Source organism: Rhinolophus ferrumequinum, chromosome 20 (assembly GCF_004115265.2).
Source record: "Rhinolophus ferrumequinum isolate MPI-CBG mRhiFer1 chromosome 20, mRhiFer1_v1.p, whole genome shotgun sequence".
NCBI lineage: Eukaryota > Metazoa > Chordata > Mammalia > Chiroptera > Rhinolophidae > Rhinolophus > Rhinolophus ferrumequinum.
The window spans coordinates 10,319,283-10,335,083 of NC_046303.1; the positions used below are offsets into that span (position 1 = coordinate 10,319,283).

Genomic DNA, 15,801 nt, shown 5'->3' on the forward strand with positions numbered 1-15,801 from the left:
TTTCTCACATACTTGTCGTCTTGTTACTCTGTTGACTGCTTCCTTTGCGGCGCTGCAGTTTGTCATCGCACATTACAGCCAATGCTACTGCGCAAGTTGGAAGGCTGCACCCCAATGTCTTCTGGGGCTTGTAGTCTAGAGAACTGGCTGAGGACGATGGAAGTTGGAGGGTTGTTTCTGAACGCCATGATTGGAATCAGATTTCCATTGGATGGGGCTAGAATGACTCACTGCCTGTTCCTCATTAGCAGAGAGAGAGAATTAATACAATTCCCTTTTCGGTCCTTGGACAGCTCCTGGACTCTGGCTCTGGGATAGACCCGCCTTCCGCCTCGGCCTCCGACGCAGGCCACGCCCCCCCACTTTGCCCCTCTCCCTGCCTTTCGGCGCTCGTGGGAGGGGCTTTCTGCGGGGGCGGGGCTCGCGCAGAGCGGGAAGAGGGGGGGTGGGCGGTGGGGCTCCCCGGCTGTTTCCCAGGCTCGCGCTTGTCAGGATCCCCGCGGCCCAGTGACCAGCTCTTTTCTGCAGGGGAGTCGCACGCGGTTCAGTCCATGGACCGGGCGGCCATGGCGCGGGTGGGCGCCGTAGCGAGCGCCAGCTTGTGTGCCCTGGTGGCGGGGGTGGTGCTGGCCCAGTACATATTCACCTTGAAGAGGAAGACGGGGCGGAAGACCAAGATCATCGAGATGGTGAGTGTGGGGACTCCGCGCGCTGGAGCGCGAGAGGGGCCCGCGGGCGGTCCCGCCAGCCTCGCCTTCCCGCGCCCGCCGCTGCTGGAATGCTAGGAGCGCCCAGGGAACCCGTTCGCCCCGCGTGCGGCCACCCCGTGGGCCCCGTGAACTGATCTGGACCCTCGACGCGACACTCGGGTTCCCGTGGCCTTTGTTTTGTCTCCATTTGAAACAGAAAGGCAGCAAATAGGTGATAAGGAAACAAGCTACCTCCTGCTGCAAAACCCGTTTCTCAAGAGAGAGACTGAACGCCTGGACAGGTTTCTCTCTCCTTCCCGCAACCCGCGCAAACCGTGGCAACCAAACCAATTCTACCAGAGGAGTTGATTTTGCACGGTGGCTAGAATGAGTTAGATTATGAAAAGGTGTAATTTCTCAGTGGTTAAACGAATGGCATAATCCAGTTGGAGTTCAGAATAGTTTATTTTCTATTTGAATGTTGCGTCTTCTTGTCTCAAACTGCCAGAGGAAGTATCTTTCTATTTGTTTTTTTCCCAAACCTTTTGCATAACATTTAGAAACTTATTTCCAATTTTATTGTAATAGAGTGTTTCAGGAATTCTATTTGAGGTACATCATAAGCAGTATATGCTCCAAAGTTGGGGATTTTTTTTTTTTAATTAGTCCATTCATCAAGAGAAGTTACTGACTTGCGTTCTGATGTACTTACTGGAGTGCATGGTCTGGAATGTACTCAGGTGAACATCTGGAGTCCAATACTTATGACAAAACAGTTCACAATTTACCACTCTACTAAATAATAATCATTTTTACGTTCGTATATTACTTAGAATATTTCAGCCTTGGTCATATGTTCTGATCCACCAAAGAAACTGTCTTGGTGGTTGCTATTGGCCCCAGGTTGAATACAGAAATATTTTACATAACTGAAAATAAAAATAAAAAATGTTAATTCCCCTGTTTCATACACCAATAATATTCCTAGGTTTTGTTTATTGCTAGAATTAAATTATTCTTGGGTTATTACTTCTTTTCTACACTTGTATACCCACAGCAGCAAATGTCTTTATCTCAGAAATTTCATTTTGTTTTTGTTGCTGTCCTGCTTAGAGATCTTTAGTAGTTTCCTTTTGCCCAAAACCAAAAATGTATAATGCACATGTGAAAAGAAAACTTATTGCCATAGCTTCCTGTGCGTACTCACACTGTGGTTGGTCTGCTTTATCACTTCTCTAAACTACATAGAGCTAAAAATGAATGCTTTCAAAAAACCCCACAATGACAGCATGATAAAGAACGGTTTGCCATCTTTGAAAAATAATGAGGGTCCGTCAGGCTGACCAGCTTTATTTGTAGTATAGAAATCATGTATCTTGATAGATACATGTGTATACATAATGTTATAGTAATGCAGATTGTAATATATGCAAGGTGCTAGTAGCTGTTATTAAAAGGGAAAAGTCAAAAGAGCTTGATGTTTTTAACTTGTAATTTTAATGGGTTACTTCTTCAAATGGGATAAACATTTGACTGGGAATCTGAAAACCTTGATTCAAATCCTGGTTTTATTTCTTGGTAATAGCTTTGTTTTAGGGAGCATGCTCTGCTCACCGCGCACCCCCTCCCGCAACCTCCACCTTAGAAAATCTGTACAAACCCATGGATGTCCAGCAGTAACTACCTAGCCAAAATGGGCCTTTTCGTAGCTGACTAGGCAAAGAAATGACTTCTGGCACTGGATTTAAGATAATGCACTGCTTCAGGAGTTTTTAAGTAAGAAACACGGTGGACTTGCTAGTGGGTTATGCAGGCTACAGCTGAAGTGCTGTAGGACAGTAAGATAAATAGGCAGAGGGAGTCAGTCAGAAGACAGGAGCTCAGAGATTGGGGGAAGTCTTTCCTGAAGTTGATGTTTCTTTCATTTTGTGTGTTCCCTGAGACCGGTAACAACCAGCCCTACCTATTAATGGAGCTAATTTGGGTACATGTCTCTTTGCACCCAAATCTCTTTTAAGATTACTAATTATCATAATTAATACACTTTACCTTTAAATAAATTTTTATTTTGGATCACTTTTAAATTTACGGAAAAATTGAGTTGGTAAGTAGAGTCCTCTTATGTTGTACAACCAGTTTGCCATTTACTAACATCTTATCTTAATATGGAACGTTTGATCAAATCAACACATGTTTATACATGTAAAATAGCCATACTTTGTTCAGAATGTCTTTGTTTTTACCTAATGTCCTTCTCTGCCCTCAGGATTCCACCCAGAATACATTACATGTAGTAGTCATGGGTCCATACTTCACCTTAGCTGTGACAGTTTCTCAGATTTTCCTTGTTTTCTGTATCTGTGATGCAATAAGAAGGATGTATTCGGTGTTTGTCCCAGGTTCCTGGCACATAGCTCATAAAACACCTGGACTCTTGAAGTGTTAAGAGTGTCTTTCGTATGTTAATGAGTTGGACTCTGCCACCTGGCTTTCTGGATTGTGGCTGATTTCCATAAAGATCAAGGCATGATTAGAGGATTGAACTTTTAATGGTTCTGTGGAGGGGGAAATGGCTAGAGTTGGACCTAATCTCCTCTGGCCAATGATTTAATCAATCTTCCTTATATAACAGTGTCCATAAAAGTCCCTAAAGGAGAGTTTCCGGGTTGGTAAATACCTCAAGATGCTAGGAGGGTGGCATGCATGGAGAGGGCATGGCAGTTCTACACCCCTTTTCCCATACCTTACCCTATGCTTCTCTTCCATTTGGCTATTCTGAGTTGTAGCCTTAATAATAAACAGGTAGCACTCACTTGAATACGGTGAGTGGTTCTAGCAAATTACGGAACCTGAGGAGGGGGTTGTTGGAACCCTCAAATGTACACCCAGGGCAACCGGATGGCTCAGTTGGTTAGAGCATGAGCTCTGAACAATAGAGTTGCTGGTTTGATTCCCACATGGGCCAGTAAGCTGCGCCCTCCACAACTAGATTGAAGGACAACGACTTGGAGCTGATGGGCCCTGGAGAAACACACTGCTTCCCAATATTCCCCAAATAAAAATTTAAAAAAAAAAAAAAAAAAATGTACACCCAGTCAATCAGAAGTATGGGTGGCAACCTGGCACTTGTGACTGGCATCCGAAGTGTGGACAGACTTGTGGGACTGAGCCGTTATCTCATGGGATCAGACGCTATTGATAATATCAGAACTCAAATTGTCTGGAGAATTGGTTGTCGTAGGAAAAAAACCACATGGTATTTGGTGCCAGAAATGTTGTGTATAAACTATCCCCTTGCAGTTGGGCAAGCTTCTGCTACTCTGACCAACAGTTCAGCCTAAAGCATAGTAACTAATGAATAGTAGCTATAATTATTATACCAATGCACAGACTGTCAGCCCCTCTAACATCTTATTGTCGTTTCTCCTGATGGATACTAGTGGTGCATAATTTTTAGCTAGTTGTTTGATTTTCTTTCATCTTCCTTGCCCTCTTGTAAGCCTCCATTGTAAAAACTACTCTTTCTAATAATTGCAGTTTTTGTAAACTGGAGTAAAAAGGTTAAGGTTGCCAAACATGTATATAGACGTTTATACATATATAGTTGAAATTCACAGAAATGAAACTGGTATTGGGGCATGAACATCACTTTTCAGTTTCATTATAACTCATCATTCCAATCAAGCATGCCGACTCAGATATGACCAGTTCTCTCTCGGGTATTTCCACTCAGATGAGACCATTTCAGCCAGGAATGGCTACCCTCTCCATAAAAACAAAGATTCTGGAACAAAGCTTGAGCACTGACTGGAAGTTTACTGCCAGGCAGAGAAACCTACTCCATCACAGGTTAGGCTTGGCAGGAAAGGCTCAAGCTGGAGAAATGTAATCATACGTATCATATAACTTTCACATTGAATGATACATGACAACTTGAGTGTTTTTTACTTGGTTGATTTCTATTCGTGGACATTGCTTCCATATTTTGTATTCTACACATAGCATTTATCTACTTTCAAATTAATTTAACTTAAATATGAAAGCTTTATCAATAGTAAACTCTTTGGGAAATAGTTCCCATTAAAGAACAGCCCAGTACTTGAAACCAAATAAAATTAAGTGTCAGTGATTAAAAAGACAGCAGTGTACAAATTTAAGTACCAAGTGTGACTTCTAAAGAAGACAGTTAATGGGAGAATTTTCACACCATTTAAAAATGTGTTTGGTATCCAGCTGAATAATGATAGCTTTTTACCAGATGTATTTCACTGAATCTAAGATGTTATCAACTGTAAGATATGTCATTATTTTGTGCATCACCAAGAAAGAAGAAAATGCTGCCAATCAAAATTGTAGGATGCATCCTGATTTCAGAAATGTTAAAATATAAAAACAACGTATATTATCTTAAAAACAAATGTGTTTGGTTAGTGATCAGGGAGTTGGGACAGCACTGATGAAACAGTTTTCTGTGTAAGATGCAATTACTTGCAAGAGGAAATCATTTTAAAGTAAATACATTTATTTTAAATGTGTGTGCACATATGTTCATGCACACATGCTATTTGTAAGAACTCATTCTATCTTGCAAGGGTTTTTACCAGTTATTTCCGATGAACCATGGCTTTCAAGCCCTACAGTTATCCTCCACAGAGCTCAACTTTTCTACGGCTCCAAGAATCTCAGCTTTCCCCACTTTCCTTAGTCATTATTCTTGTTAGATAGTTTATACAAGTGTGGATTTTACTTATTTTTATTAAATTTGGCTACCCAAGTCTACTTTGATCTCTGAGCAAAATTACTTAGAGTGTTCTCTTCTGTTTATTTCAGAGACTAATCCAGAAAATTTAGTGTCATATAGGACAGAAAATGCAAGGCCCTTCATTTATCGATAGCAAATTTGACAACTTTTCCAGTTATGTAAAATCCTATATGCTTAATTTGTGCTTTTGAAGTTGTTTTAGAAAGCTGAGAATTTTTTTTCTAATTTTTTTTTTAATCCAAAGTGTTAAAAGAAAGCTCTAAAACTGACTTTTAAATTTAAGGCCCATCTGTATGTCATTCTTCTGTTTGCTGTTAAAGTAAGTTGGATACAGACCTTCCCCTACGGGAGTTTAAAAGATAAAATAAATGAAGAAATCTCTAAATTATGTACATGGAAAAGAATGATTTCTTTCGATAGGCTATTCTATAAACAGAAGGAGCCAGCTGATGAGAACAAACATTTCCAGTCTCACATAGTTACTGAGGGAAATGGAATTGTAGTCTTTAAACTAGAGAGATTAAAGGTTTGATTATTTTTTTTTAAAATGGAGTTAAATTAGATGGTCTCTAAGATGTCTCTTCTAAAGATGTGATTCGTGTTTGAAGAGATGTGACGCAAGGGATGTAAATAAAACACAAGTTTATTTTTCTCTCTAGTGACCCCTTGTAAATTTATTCAGTGGCGGTAATCTTCCTCACCCCTGGTGAAAACTTTTTACTCATTCTTAGGTAAAAGACAGTATTTTAAAATCACAAGAAGTCAGTCTCATTTCTATAAATAGATGTATCCAGTCTTATTAGTCACGATTTCAATATTAATTCTGAGGTGAGACTTTAGGTGAGCATTACCAGTGCTCACCAATATTTTTAGTTCTTCTCCCCTTCTTGCAGTTGGGCATGCTTTCGCTACTCTGGCCAGTAAGCTGTCCAGAGATGACATGGTCACTTCTGGGCCAGTGAGGTTACGAACCAACAGGCGCACAGCTGGCCATATCCTTTCCTCCTCTGGGCTAACCCTGAAGCATCATGTTGAGATGGAGGTGACACAGTATCAAGGCAGCCTGGGACATGTCAGTACTTGGAGGATTGCTGCCCTGGACTATCACCTGGACCCAGGCTGGATGTGGTGTGAGTGAAAAAAATCAACTTTGTGTGTTAAGGCACTGAGATTTTTGTGTCGTTCCTGTGCCGTAACCTATCCTGACTAATGCAGACTTCTCCATCAGCCCCAAGCTATGCTGTGGCTTCTCCCTCCCCAGTTAACGGCGGCTAGTGGTCTGGGATGGAGAGGAGGTCGTAGTCAACCTCTTTTGCCCTGCTCCTCCTTCCCCCACGAGCCTTTGCTTTAGACTTTTGGGTCAATGGGGTAAGAGGAAGGCGGCAGCACTGAGGAAGTGAAGACATGACAGTTCTTCTTTGACTGGGTAGGTTTGTGTTCTCTGGGCCTGCAGGGTATTTGCAGTTGACTTTCTCTTGTCCTTTGACTGCAGCCCCTTATGTGGCAATGAATTCTCTTTTGCACCCCGCTCCCCTTAGGCCTGATTTTTTTTTTTTTTTTAAGTGATCCATTCTTGCTTTTGAAGACCCTCCCTCTCAGGTGGCTCTTCAGGGCTGGACATAAATAGGTTCCTGGCTGCTCGGCTCCTCTGTGGCCCCCGCCCAATCTGGGAAACATTCACTCATCCCTAGTTCTCTGACAAACTCTAGGACTATAGGTCCATTATAACAGAACCACTTTTTTCTCCCCCAAATTTCCGCTTTACTGAGGTATTTAAAATTGTAAGGTATTTAAAATGTACACTGTAATGATTTGATACACCTAAACATTGTGAAAGGACCTCTCCCATCTAGTTAATTAACACATCCATCACCTCACATATTTTTTTTTAAGTTTTCTTCCGCCCGCCCCTCCCTCTCCCCCTCCCAATTAAGTGTCAGAGCTAACTTAACAGCCAGCATCCTAACAAATCCTTTTAGAATGAATGAATGTAAATGTGAGAAATCACGAAAAGGCTCCAGGGATTCAAAGGAATAGACATTGGGTCATGTTTGATGGATGTGGTGGTATTTGAAAGTCAATCATGATTGGTTCAGTTTGACTAAAATATTTGTAAAGTAAGGGAAATGTGTTCAGTTCTTAACATTGGCAAAGAATATATCCACGATCCGGTTGACTCCCCAAATTTGCAAGTATGAAAATGTTTGCACCAGGCATATGACTTTGTCCTTTCTAGTCACATTTGTCATGTTTCCTGTGTGTTATCCTCAGACAACAAGTTAACCACATTGTCAACTGCAATGAAAAGTTTGACTTCTTATCTAGTGAGCCAGTTTTAGGTTAGCTAGAATACTTCCTGAGGCAGTTTTAGATATGTTAACCTAAAAATAAAAGGCCAAAGTGAGAGGCAACAAGTATTTATTTGAAAGAATAGTCAGCCAATCTTTCGGGAAAGCACTGATTCAGGCAAAAGCCAAAATAGTGTTCCAATTAGGAGACAAAGTCGAGGCATTTATGAGAAATGGACGGGGAACAATTACATCAGTAGAAGAAAAGCATTTCTGTTTGTAGAGATAAGCTAACATAATGACACTAATTCTAAATAGTTTTTAATTTTCAGTCTGGTCATATATGCTTTGTGATATTTGCAAACAGTTTTGGGGGCATAATGTTGCTTAAGGCCCAGTCACATTCCAAATTGTGAGGAGTAAGATAGGCCAGTTCCTCTGGGATGGCAGCTTCAGTTCCATTTTAAAGTGGCTCTGGCCTGGAGATCATGGTCTCACGTACCTGAAGAACGAGAACGCGGACTCGGAAGGAGAGGCAGAGGAGCAAAGATTTTTATTAAAGCGAAAGTACAACTCTCTTATGAGAGGGGGTACCCGAAACTGGAATGCCCACTGGCTACGGCAAAAGGCTCTTATTTTTATATCATGTTTCCCCAAAAATAAGACCTGGCAGGACAATCAGCTCTAATGCATCTTTTGGAGCAAAAATTAATATAAGACCCAGCATTATTATATTGTATTGTATTGTATTGTATTGTATTCTATTATATAATATAATATAATATTATATTATATTATATTATATTATATTATATTATATTATATTATACCTGCTCTTATATAATAGTAAAATAAGACCGGGTCTTATATTAATGTTTGCTCCAAAAGACACATCAGACCTGATTGACCAGCCAGGTCTTATTTTCAGGGAAACCGTACTTTCTCTTGCATGCTTGGGGAAGAGAGTTGGCGCCTTCTGATGGATTTTATCTATCAGATTCACTCTGTTTGTCCAGCCTAAAGGGAGTTAGGAAATAACCCATTTCTGTCTATCCGATTTGTTCTGTTTGTCCAGCCTGAAGGGATTTACAAAATAACCCATTTATCTCCAGAGTGGAATTATATTGTTGCCCTGGAGTGAATGAGTCATTTCAGAACCTGGAGTTCCAAGGTATGGCTGCCTTGTTTATGCTACCAGGGACTTCCCTGTTTATCTAACAACACTACTACCTATCTTGTCTCACTAGTATTTTTAATTCATCCAAAAATTCTTTTTTTCTAGCTAAAAGCCTGATCATATGCTTAGATCCTTTTCCTTTCTTCATTTGCATACCAACAGTAGCCATTGATTCAAGGGGATGACTGGTATTTCTCCCCCACAATAGGGCGATTTTTTACAACCTCAGAAGAGCTGGCTTTAAAAACCATGACAAATAAATACGGGCAAGCCTTATTTTTTGACGTGTGAGATCCCATGTGCTAGTGTTGAAGTATATCAGTGGTTCTCAAAGAGTGGTCCTAGACCAGTAGGATCTTGTGGGAATTTGTAAGATATGCAAATTTTTTAGCTCCACTCCAGATTTGCTGCCTCAGAAGCCCTCAGGGTAGGGCCCAGCGATCTGCTTTAACCAGCCCTTCAGGATTCTGATACATGCCAAAGAATGAGAACCACTGAAGTAAACGATTCAAACCCTTGCCCCCAGCAAAATTAAAATTTTACAGGTCGCAAAACTAGGTTAATTGCTCACAAATACTCACAATTGGGTCTACCAATTACTGTATAAAGAGAGAAAGCAGAGGAAGATGTAGCAAAATGAGCACTTTCATTTACTCTGTTTGAGGCAGTATACGTTGGCTAGATAAATTACGGTGCATGGTGAGATTATGTATGGTGCATTTGTATAATAAAATAGTGTTCGGCTGTTAAAAACAAAAAAGTAAGTGTATGTGAGTTAACATTTTAAAAAGCTCAAAAGATAGTAACTAGGGAAAAAACTAAGTTGTAGAACAGTTGTGGTCCCAAAAGAGATACACTTGTATATGCTTGTATGTCATGGGAAATTCTTGAAAAAGTACACTAGAAGTTGTTGTTACTGGTGATGGTGGAGCTTGGGAGGATGAGACTGAGGAGGGAGACCAGCTTATAATGTTTCATCCAGTTTGAAATGTGAGCCTGTATTCTGTATATTTTATAAAATTGGTTAATTAACATTTTAAAAAATGTGTTGGGATCACATTGTAAAAACATCTTTGTCAGTATAAAGTGTTTGTAGTTAATTTGCTAAAGATACCGTGTGGTTTTTTTTTAAATAAGTGACGATCCGGAATGCATTTTAGTATGATTAACCTGGTAGCTGAAGGACGCTTAATAGCATTTACTAGAATCAGATGGTGAGGAGTGTAGGAGAGGGAAACACAATTTTCCCTCTAGCCTTTTAAATTCTCCCCTGGGAACCCTGTAAAAAAACACAGACTAACGAGAAAAAACTTAAAAAACGAAATTCAACCCAGTAAATTTGAAGATCTAATGGGATTTATTAAATGACTCAAGAATGAGGCAGCATCCCATCTAGCAAATGGAAGGAGGGTGGGGCAAGAGAAAGAAAAGGATTATTTTGAGGCGCGGACATCTTTTTTGGGGGAAGTGGAGGGAGAGGGTTTTATGTAGACTGCCTCTTCTTTCCATGGCGGATGGAGAGGGCCTATGTGACCAATTACCTTGACCAGAAAAGTCCATGCTAGATGATCAAGACTATGGTTCTGAGAGAGGTTCAGACTGCGGTTTTAAATCAGGTTTTAGATCAGGTATTAAATCTGGGTTTGGCCTGTGGGTTTTTCTTTAACACACCAAGTTTATTAACGTGTATGTCAATGTAAGAAAGGTCCAAACCTGTCTAAGTTTATTTGAGCCAAAACGGATGACAACTGCTGGGAAGCAAGATCTCAAATGCTCCAGAGAATGAGTTTCTTTTACACATTTGAAATTAAGGTGAGAACTAAGGAAGATTACGTGAAGGTGGGAGAAAGGAAGAAGGATTGGATTACAGGATAATAAGTAACAAGATTATGTGCTATCTTGAGGGTGGTTAAGGTTTATTTCAAAGGTGTGCTAATCTTGATGAACAGAAACAATGGGCAGAGCTGGCTAAAGGCAAAGGTACCCTTTCACTTCAAAAAGTGATAGGCCTGGGGCATGTCACTACCACCATGACCTGCCCAGGTAGGGATTTATGATCAGATCACCTTGTGAGCTTACTTTCCATAGAACCCTTCTCTTTTGTCCACATGTACATGGAAGATACCCATGGGAAAAAACTCTCTTAGGTGGCTTAGAATTATACCCTTTACAGTTAAGACGGGAGAGAGAAAGGTATGGGGGAGGCCTGTTAGGTGGGTAGTGAGTCCACCCACCTAATGAGTACTGAGTACTGAGTCCATATGGAGATTTAAGTCAGTGCTTCTGCACTGATAAGACGTTCTGGTGATTTAGTCATCCTTGTCTTCCTGTACAGAGTTTTCAGAAAACACCCTCACAAACAGATTTCCTTTATAAAGGTAAAATTCCTTTACAAAAGGGTAACTGGTATGTTTTCAGAGCCTCTCCTGTGTCTGCTGTTTCTCTGAATAACCAACTGAAAATAATCCTTATGCTAAAGAGGTACGTGCTGCGGTGGCATATTCTGACACTGTCAAGCCGCAGAAATTAAAATAAGCCTGGATTAAAGGTAATGAAATCCTAGACTGCTGAGGGAGCAGTGGAAAGAGAACAGAAAAGAGATGGATCGCCAAGGTGAAATCTATAGGACTTTATAAGTTTGGCAAACTATTTTATATTTTAGATTGTCCTTAATTTCTCATAGCAGTTTGGATGTTCCCCGTAGTTTATGATGAATCATTTCCATATATCCCTTTTTTGTTTGCTTTTACAATAATTCAAACATTACAGTATGTAGAGTTATTGAATTAAGAAGCATATAAATAATCTTAAGTATTATTTTAACCCTTATTCTTTTTTTTAAATTAGAGGTTGTTGTTTATACTTTTGGTATCATAATTTATTTGAAATCTAATGTCATGAACCTTACGGTGGTCGGGTTTCCCACCCCGCCTTTGACACTAGCAGTCGGAAAGCTATACAATTCTGTTTTTCTGTCAGCAGGTGGCAGACTTCTCTCTTTGCTATTGTTACTGATCCCCATTTTTTCTTTTTTTTTCCCCCGTAGTCCGCCTGCCTGCTCTTACTAGCCCAACACATGCATGAGCAGGAGTTTGTAGTACAGAAAGAAAAAAATAGTTTACTACTGAATTGGCCAATATGGAGATGAGGAGGTAATGCTGAAAGCCTGGCGATGGCCTGTAGGTCACAACACTGGATGAGGGGGTTGCAGTCATGCTGGGAGCTGACTGGTGGTCAGAGGTGAGGAAAGGGTAATACATCATCTCTTCAGGCCTGGAGGACGGTTCTGAGGTCTTGTTTTAGGGTCTCTGTTCGGTCTCATGGGAAAGTAGCCAGAGGGTCCTTCCACCTTAGGGCTCAGGAGCTGAAATATGGCTGAGGTCAAGGTGTTATTTTGAGCCTGCCAGAGGTCATGAGCAGTCCCGGCTGCTGTGTTTTGCTGTCTTGGGGGTTGCTGATTATCCAGGGAAAGTCTAGGTCTCTGAGGGGGAGAGAGAGAGACAGAGAGAGACGGAGGGAGGGAGGTGATTTCTAGAGCTGGGATTGAAAACAGTTTAATCAAAGGCATAGGGACCCTCAGTTTTACTGTAGCACAGTGGTACGTTTCTAAATTACCTTTCTTGTTTATAGTGTTTTGTTTACTCGCTTGCTGTTGCTTAAACCCATCTATATAATTTAAACCAAGTGACAAGGAGAAAATTCTGAGATGTCCTAAATTAAATTACAGCAGGACAGAGGATAGAAGAAAGAGACACAAATGGGGTTATTCAGTTAACAACTGCAGGGCAAAACCAACAGAAGACTGCTCACACTCCTGAATGTAAACTGGAATTTTGGATTAACTTTCAGGTGGCTATTTCCATGATTAACTAAAGACAGAATAGCCAGGCGCCATCAAACCCCAGGAGCCTCCACTTCCTGAATTTTCCAATCCCATGTCCACAGCTAATCCAAAGGAGCAAACACTTCTTTCTGAGGAGTGAATGCGCCTATCCCAGAACTAGCCCTGATTCACTTCCTCCCACCCTCTTTTGTCTATAGCGAATATAAATTCTTTCAGAGCTCTTCAACTACAGGATGGGGGACATGCTTGTCTTTCCCACCTAGCTGTGCTGCTGGTGACTTAGACTCCATGCCCCAGGACCGGTCTTCTTTTTCTTGCTGGCAATAGCCTCATGAACACTTTCTTTTAAAAAAAAACTTTCAGCTATGGAAGTTAAAAATTTTAAAACAAGTATGACAGTTTCCTGCCACTATACATGTAAGTGCTGTGTATCTATTTTTTTCATGTATGTTGTCTTCCTAATTTTCGAGGTGCTAAGCGATTACAGAATTGTTTAGTAATTGACTGGAGGATTGCTCAAAGTGTTTGGCAAGTTCCTGCTTATAAGTAGGTGGAAGTAGGTACGTAGTCATAGGTTGTGGGTTCCAGCAAGATCCTTCCTGCCCCCATTTTATCTCCTCCATAGACTTGTTATGGCACAGGCCTCTCATTTACCTCCCCTCAAACGTTCCCCTCAGGGTCTGAGTTCAGAATATTGTCATCCAAAAAAATATCATATTCTTATATAGTTTTCCCCATGAACAGTTGGCAGTTTATCTAGATTTCTCTGTTAAACCATTACGGTTCTCAAGGATTGACACCCTGGATTGATTCTGATGGACGGAGAGAGGAAAAATTTGAGAATCTAAGCATTATGGAATAGCGAAATATTATAAAATAGAAACCCACTAAAGTCATTGTAGGAAAAAAGGGAGCCTGGCTACACTGGCACTAGAACTAGAAAACAATAAGGAATGGATTCCCATTTGGGTTAGTTTGGCTTTTCCTACTGTGTTTCCCCGAAAATAAGACCTAGCCGGACCATCAGCTCTAGTACATCTTTGGAGCAAAATTAACATAAGACCTGGTCTTTATAATATAATATAATATAATATAATATAATATAATATAATATAAGACCAGGGTCTTATATTAATTTTTGTTCCAATAGATGCATTAGAGCTGATGGTCCGTCTAGGTCTTATTTTCGGGAAAACAAGGTCGTTAGAAAATAGGGCCAAATCCCTACATGCCTACATTCAGTGTTTTCTAAAGTTTCCCTTCCATTTTTGAGTAATCTAAATGTGACCCTCCTCTTCAAACCTTTAAATGGCTTCGTTAAACCAATGTACTAATTCTTTAGAATGTTTTACGGAGCTTAATTTGGACAACTCCCCATTTACACATTATGAGTTCATTCTATGGGCAGAATGGGAGGAGAATGTAGCAATTGTTTGACTCATTTGTGTATCTTACTCATTAGTTTACCTTCCTAGCCATAGAATGAGGAAGGCCACTGCAGAAAAAATAGTAAGGTATGATATTGTCCCCATAGTTTTCATTTTCCCTTCATAAACATGACATAATATATGCCATGTTCATTCCTTCCAGAGACGGAGAAACATTATATACACCCTCACTTTCTTACATTTTGGAACGGGTAACTTTAAAACATTTTTTTGTTTGTTTTCTTCTGGGTGTATGATATATTCACTACAGAAACATTTAGAAAATACCAGAGTATGAAGAAGACAATGCATTCACATGTGATCATGTCATTCCTCTGTGATGACTTAATTGATGCTTAGTATATATTCCATTGAGTCATGTTAGATGATTATTGTACTATTGAATTTTATTACTGGTTTATTACTTAAGACTCTTGTATCTGTATTCATAAGTGAAGTTAGGTGTGTTTCCTCTTTTTGTGCTATTTTTGACAGGCTTGTTTCAGGGTTTTATACTATTTAGTTTCATAAACAAAATTGGATAGCTTAACTTCTTTTTATGTATTTTTAAATAGTTTACCTAGCATAGGAGACATCTGTTATTTAAGAGTTTGAAAGAGCTTACCAGTATAAAATCTGACCATAAGCTTTTTGAAGGCTGTAAGTTCTATTCTGATGGCATATATTATATTATCGAATACAATGTATGTTATCAAAACTTTTCTAAGGTTAAATTGAGTACTTTGGTTTACTTCCAGTATTCAAGGAAGTTTTGAAAGGGCTATATTTTGTTGTTTCTTCTACTTATATACTTTTTTGTTAATGTTAAATAATGATTATTTTGTTGAAATACTTCAATGAACTAACTGAAAAAAGTAAAATACAAGTAAATTAATCTACCTTCCAACATTTTAATATGAAAAATGACAAATTTCAAACATACACAGAAGTTGAGAGAAATCTATTTTAATTCCTAAAAATGTAGAAAAGTATATACTTTAGGTTCTTTTCAAAACTATGAGCATTTTAAAAACCTTATATACTTTTAAAACTCAAATTATCACCCACTTCTCTTCCATATAATTTTTAATCTTTGCTATAAGTTATTCATTTATGAACTTGAATCACTTTCAAAATAATTTCCTTCATTTTCTTACTTTATTATTCTTTAAGTGAGTTTATCTGGCACAGCAAACGGGGATAATAAGTTAGTCTTTGTACTCTCTAAATACATGTATTGGGTATAATACACCAACAATAAAATAAAAGCTTAACTAGCATAACCTTTTTGCCATTTTTAATATATCCTATACCAAAATAGCAATCCTAAACAATACTGTTTCTTTTCAACAGATTGAATACCAATTGTGTGATGTGGAAGGGGTCCAAAGTTAAAACAAAGTTTTTCATCTTGTTCCAATTCAGGCACAGAGATCCAGATATAAAATGGAAACAGTTTCAGTACTAAGCATCTTGAAATATTAGAACACAGTGCATTTGAATGGAGAGCTAAGACTCCCTTCATTTATGATACTGTCTTACATCCAGTTTTCTTGAACTTGACCTGTCTATTGCAACATAAAAGTCATTTCTTCTAAAGGAGTTTAAACTACA

The 15,801-nt window shown here is 39.4% G+C and overlaps 1 protein-coding gene across 2 annotated transcripts in view; it reads left to right on the forward strand.

The window, feature by feature from the left end:
• The first annotated feature begins 447 nt into the window (after nt 1-447).
• Nucleotides 448-15,801, forward strand: part of NT5C3A (5'-nucleotidase, cytosolic IIIA) — a 40,493-nt gene continuing 25,139 nt past the window's right edge. Inside the window, exon 1 of one of the 2 annotated variants that reach the window (XM_033088335.1) lies at nt 448-689. In XM_033088335.1, coding sequence (XP_032944226.1) covers nt 552-689 — 138 coding nt within the window. In that variant the 5' untranslated portion in view covers nt 448-551. The remainder of the gene's footprint in view (nt 690-15,801) is intronic. The other variant, XM_033088337.1, reaches the window with a different exon arrangement.